The sequence below is a fragment of the Theobroma cacao genome, chromosome 8 (genome assembly GCF_000208745.1).
Source record: "Theobroma cacao cultivar B97-61/B2 chromosome 8, Criollo_cocoa_genome_V2, whole genome shotgun sequence".
NCBI lineage: Eukaryota > Viridiplantae > Streptophyta > Magnoliopsida > Malvales > Malvaceae > Theobroma > Theobroma cacao.
The window spans coordinates 16,499,912-16,505,911 of NC_030857.1; the positions used below are offsets into that span (position 1 = coordinate 16,499,912).

The following is a 6,000-nucleotide window of genomic DNA, read 5'->3' on the forward strand; positions in this document are numbered from 1 at the left end:
TTTTTCCTCCCGACCAAACATACCTTTAAAGCTAATCCCACCATAAGAAAGCCCATATTTTGCACTTGATGATTCAGAGAACTACTAAACATTTACATTTCACAGTCCATCCACTTATTAAACGAAAGCAAAAGTAGAGTTGAAGAGCACAAGGTAAAAGAATGAGGGTCAAGCAAACATGACCCCTTTTGCTCATTAAAGTGAAACAAAGATATTCAACATCAAACCTAGTTTCAGCAAAACAGAAAGCTTGCTGTCAGATTTATTCATGCTAAATCAAATATAAGGGCATTAGATCTTCATTGAAATCTTACAAGGCCTCCATTTTTACCAAACTTTGCTGTCATAAAGCCAATAGTACAATGTTTCTAAGCAGGACAAGCACAGCACAAACATCCTTTCTAACTACATATGAATATGATTGAGCTGAAAAAAATATAACACATTAATTACCATGGAAATAATGAACAACAAAGTCATGCAACAAGAACAATAATAATAATAATATAAGAAAACAAAGTGCGGCCCAGGATGACAAAATTGAAATCTCAAATTAAATATTAAATATAGACACAAAAGATCAGTCCAACTAAGGTGGCCACAAGGATAGATAGCTCCTCTCTATTGGTGCTTTTCATTTAGAATCAAAAATCTTGCTTCTTCTTTGCCCACAAATCAATTGAGCATTTCCAACATATCACAATCTCTGTTAGCAGCGATTTACCTTATGCATCATTCAACTCAACATAATGGCCAAACTACATAATCGTACATGAACATGTTCTTTCGCTTCCACTGTCAAATTCATCGTCTGATCCACCTGTTTCACTGCCATTTGATAAATGTAGAATATCAGAAAGAGAGTACAAGGTAATTCTTTCAAAAAATAAAGTACCAGGTAATTTGAATATTAAAAAAAATGATGAATAAACAAGCAAGGAGAATATATGAACAGGTTAAATATATATACACAAGGAACATAGGATCTTCACCGTCTGAAAACAGATGCTCATGCTAGGGAATTACTGCAAACCACACAAATGGATTCAATTCAGTATATTTAACGATTTTGGCATATGGAACCACATTCAAATAGGAAACTGATTAGGTAGCCCATGCCGATGGCATAGAATGCAGACCTATCTGTTGACACAATAAATGAAAATAAAAAATAAAGGATGGAAGATAACCCCTAAATGGTGATTTGTTGTTATATAAGCATATGATATGACCATTCTACAAAACTCGTGAACCAAAAAACAAAAACACATATTTGACTAATTATGTAGATGGGATCTTATTGACAAGCTAATCAAACAAATAAAAATACAAGGTATAATGCTTGAAAAAACTCCTGAACTATTCAATAAAATACAAATAAACCCTTATGCTTTTATTACGTTAAATCAAACCCCTATATTTTTATTTTGGATCAAAACTAATAATTGACTTAATCAAAATATCACTTGTGAAAGGTAAAAATACCACATTTTTATGTAATTATGTCACATCAACGGCCACATCATCTTCCATTATAACATGTCAACATGCAACGTCAATACCACATAATATAGAATAACAAATAACATTTTAACTAAATAAACCATTAATCACAAGAATTTATTTGGTTCAAAATAAAAGTATAAGAACTTGATTAAACGCAATAAAAAAATTAAGAGCTTATTAGAATTTTCCTAAATATTTTAAAGACTTTTTAAAATATTATGCCAAAAAATAAGCACAAAAACATCTCTTAGGGTAAACACTCCTTAAATTTTCCATTCAGTTTTCTATACAAAGTCAAAGCCTTCTTTTTTCCCCTAAAGAAAAAGAGAAAAGAGGTGTGGGTTATAAGAAAACAAGGACTCATATCAACCAAGAACTTAAATATAAGTTTGCGTGCAACACCAAAAGGTAAGAGCAAAAAACAAAGAATTAATCAAAAAAAAAAAATCACCCCTTGATATTAGCAGGGAAGAGAGTGAAGAAAGCCATTGTGTTCAATGATAATTTATGTAAGTTTCACATTGAAAATAAATGCTAAGTGATAATAAAAATTATATGCTAGAAATGAGGGAAAGAACTTAAATTAAATTTTCAAGCCTTCTAACTAATAAACCTATTAATGAGTAAGTCAGTGACTACAACACCTTTGAGTTAAGTGAGGTAGCACAAAGGGGCAAAATGCATAAAAAGTTATATATTAAATTATTCTAGCTAATTATATTTTACTAAAGGGTCAAAAAATGCATAAAAAGTAATACATTAAATCATTCTAGCTAATTATATTTTACTAGTGTGTATCCTTAAAACAACAGTGCAATCTATAAGGGGAAGTTTCAGCACAGAACACAGGCATGTTTTGCAGCAAGATTGCTATTATTTGCATTTATGTTGTGGAGGGTCCAGTCCTTGTTCAAAATGATAGCTCCCTTATTTCAGTTATATGATGCGCAACACAAATTTTAGCCATCACTCTAACGACCAGCAAGCAATGTTCCACCACTCATATACCACAACAGATTGAACAGCCTAAAGGAGTCAAAGAAGAATGCCTCCATGCACAGCAAACAGAGAGCTCCAAAATGTAACTAAAGTTGAATCTCTACCAACCGAACACCCATTGTATGGATGAGAATAAGAAAATCAGCTGTCCCATTTAGTTGCTTTTTGATATGTTGACATGATGATCAAGTAAAAATTTATATAAAAATAACATACTTCTTAAATCCTAAAAAAAATAGATAAATTTGAAAATAACATAAAAATGGTGGGAAAAGTTATAAACTTTTAAAAATTGAGTTCACTTTTCAAGATCCATATTAAATCAGGTGTCTTCTCTACAAATGGAGCTGACATATTAGCTACCCATGTGAAATAAATACATTCAAGAATTCTTTTTTTCATAGAGCAATCACTACCCTATCTCAGTGATCTGAAGGAGAAACCCAATTTCAAGTTTTCAACCCTGACTACATGTGCTTCTACACTTCTAAGAAGTAAATACCACATATTTTCCTATGGTTACTATTCATTGAGTAAAACAATGGATAAGAATAAGACTGCACCAACCCATTTTGATTTTCAGCACAAATTGCAATCGGATCAACCGAACTTACAGAAAACCTTTAGTAAGCAAGGAAACGTATTATTTGAAATCAGAATATTTTCACAACCTGTAGGGACGAGGGTCCAGAGATTTATAGAGGATGCCATTCAGTAATGCCAAAACACCTTTATATAACTAGCTTTAAAAAAATTAAAAAAGAACAGAAGAAAGAAATAGAGAAAGTATGACAAGCTTAGAGGTAATTGCTGGACAGTTAAATTACTTTTCAGTTCATGATGCACATAAACTAAGACACAAACAGCATATGACAACAGCATTTACACAAACTTAAATATTTTTCACAATTGTACCGCATTGCTCATAAAATTTTAATTTAGGGCAGATATTTCTCATACCTGGGCTCAAATTCCTTGATTTCAGCAAGCTCACTACCACAAGCATCTGTCCACTGCACCTTTCTTCGTTCTGTGTGACTAGGGATATCACCATCCTTCTCCCCTGATGCCTCACGGTCATTAACATCCTCAAGAGGAACTGGAGTACTATTTGATGGCTTCTTCAAACTACTTTTAAGAGCAACCTTTCTTGCATTACTATTGCCATCTTCAAGATGAGATGTGTGATCATTACTCTTATCTGAATCAAGTGGCCCTGGCAAGACATCCTGCTGTTGAACAGGGCCAACTTTTAAAGGAGATGGGGTATCAAGCCCTGCGGAAGTGCGACCAAAGCAGACAAAAGAGGCGCACCCGCGGGAGAGCCGGTTCTTGATGGAAGCCAGCTGGAGGTCAGGATCAGGTTCTTGGTCCACCAACTGGTAATGGTTCCACGGCGAAACTCTCATGGGCCTGTCCTCGTGCTTCTGACCCAAGAGAAGAAGGGTCAAGCCCTTGCTATACCCGGATGCTGAAGAAGAGAAGAACCCTCCTCCTTCTACTGTCAATAACATCAGTTCTTCTCATCTGGGGCACCGAGACAACACTTTATTTTTTTATCTTTTCAACTCCCCTCCAGTGAACAAACTGAACCAAACTACCCCCAACTCCTTCATCCACCCATATCTCACAGTCAGTGAAGTTTCCAAAACTTCCCAAATAACCAAATTTAACAATCAATGAAAGCTCTTAAATAAACTTTAATAGTTACTAATGAAATGCAATCCTAGGTAACCAAAATTTATTGCAGACATAACTATTGAGTTCCCCAAAACTGTAATAATTATCAACATGTTTATCCCCTCATTAAAAATTTAACAACCACACATAATTAAGATCTATAAAATTATTATTTAATTAATTAACATTAATTTTTTTTAATTTTAAATTCAAAAATTACAAAATCAAGAAAGAAAGCAACATCATTCAATAAATATACAGAAAGTCTTAAGAGTATCAACGCTAATAAAAACTAAATTAATTTAAGAGTCATTTAAGATCTGTCTACTTTTTAACATAACAAGGACCAGCTCATAACAATGCTCTGTTTGATTGAAATGAAAAAAAAAAAAAAAACGGAACAGACAAAACTAGCAGCGAACAGTTCAAATTCAAAAATCTTTGTTTCCATTTCCTGTTATTTTCTCGGGAAACAAACAGGAAAATTCAGATTAAAAAAAAGAGGCAAGTGAGAATTTACCTGATGGCGATGAAACGGATCTGAAGAGTAGGAAAAAAAGCCGTGAACTAAATAGGCGGCGGCGCCCGCATGTTCGATCGCGCCTAAACGTACTAATAAATCGGCGAGGAATTGGAAAATTGGAGAGGGGGGAAATTTAGAAGCATAAACGATAAAAAAAAAATCTTAGAGTGAGGGGGGAAAATAAAAAGAATGCGTTAACATCTGGTTGGAATTATTTAAAGTGAAGGATAGGGATAGATGACATCCATGGCGCATGATAGCGATGGGGTCCTCTATTTCCCTTTTTATTTTTTTATTTTTTTTGGTTTTCTCAAAAATAAAAAAATAATATATATATATAAGCTTTACAAAGAAAAGTAAGATGTGCTGTGAAGTTGTGTGTGTGTTGGGAAGGTAATTACATAAAGAGGAAAGCCTGCTTTTGTTTGCTTGCTTCTGGTTTTTGCATCTCAGTTTTAATTAAAAATATATTTATATTTATTAATTAATCTTAAATCTCTTTTTACTCTTTCTAGAAGTGCTAAAAACATTAATTAATTTAAACTGTATGTGTATGTACTTGTTTCATCCCTTTCTAGAACTATAAAAGACACCAACTTTGACAAAAGAGAAAACAAACAATTTAGCTCATTATTATTAACATCATTTTAATTCCTTCATTATTTCTTTCTCAATTATGATTAAATAAGAAAAAAAAAAAAGGAATTTGAATCCTTTTCAATATTATTTATTTTCTTTGCTTAATTAAAAAAAAGTATAATATCTAAAAAACTCTACACTATTAAAAAAATTTTAAATAAGTCTTTATACTTTTATTAAACTTTTATTTTGAGCCAAACAAGTTTTCATATTTTTATTTTGAATCAAATAAACTTTTATCACTAATGATAAACTTAGTCAAAATATTATTTTTTATTTTATATCACATGATACTGATATGACATGTCAATATATCATAATAAATAATAACATAGCATGTTGATATCACATGATAACATAGTCATATCATATTTTTTACCCTTCACATCAGTGTCATATGAGTACAATATAACAAATAAACATTTTGACTAATGACAATTAGTAAATCAATACTTATAAAGGCTTATTTGATCCGAAAATAAAAATATAGGCTTTGATTAAACGTAATAAAAAATACAAATTTATTTAAATTTTCTTAAATAATTTAAGGATTTTTTTTTTTTTGTATTATGCTTTTAAAAGATAACTTAACTTCATGTAAAATAAAAGGCTAAAATAATAAGTTAAAAGAAGCAGTAAGAGTATAAAATCTG

At 31.7% G+C, this 6,000-nt stretch overlaps 1 protein-coding gene across 2 annotated transcripts; it reads right to left on the reverse strand.

Moving 5' to 3' along the window:
• On the reverse strand, positions 303-4,886 carry LOC18592685. Of its 2 annotated transcripts, none has more exons than XM_007019527.2 (3): positions 4,706-4,886; positions 3,466-4,115; positions 303-828 (listed from the first exon to the last, which is right to left on the reverse strand). In XM_007019527.2, the coding sequence occupies exons 2-3, from the start codon at positions 4,017-4,019 to the stop codon at positions 759-761; spliced, it is 624 nt and encodes a 207-aa protein (XP_007019589.2). In that variant the 5' UTR covers positions 4,020-4,115; positions 4,706-4,886; the 3' UTR covers positions 303-758. The 2 variants fall into 2 exon arrangements, with proteins under 2 accessions (XP_007019589.2, XP_007019590.2); XM_007019528.2 differs by having other exon boundaries at positions 3,466-4,156.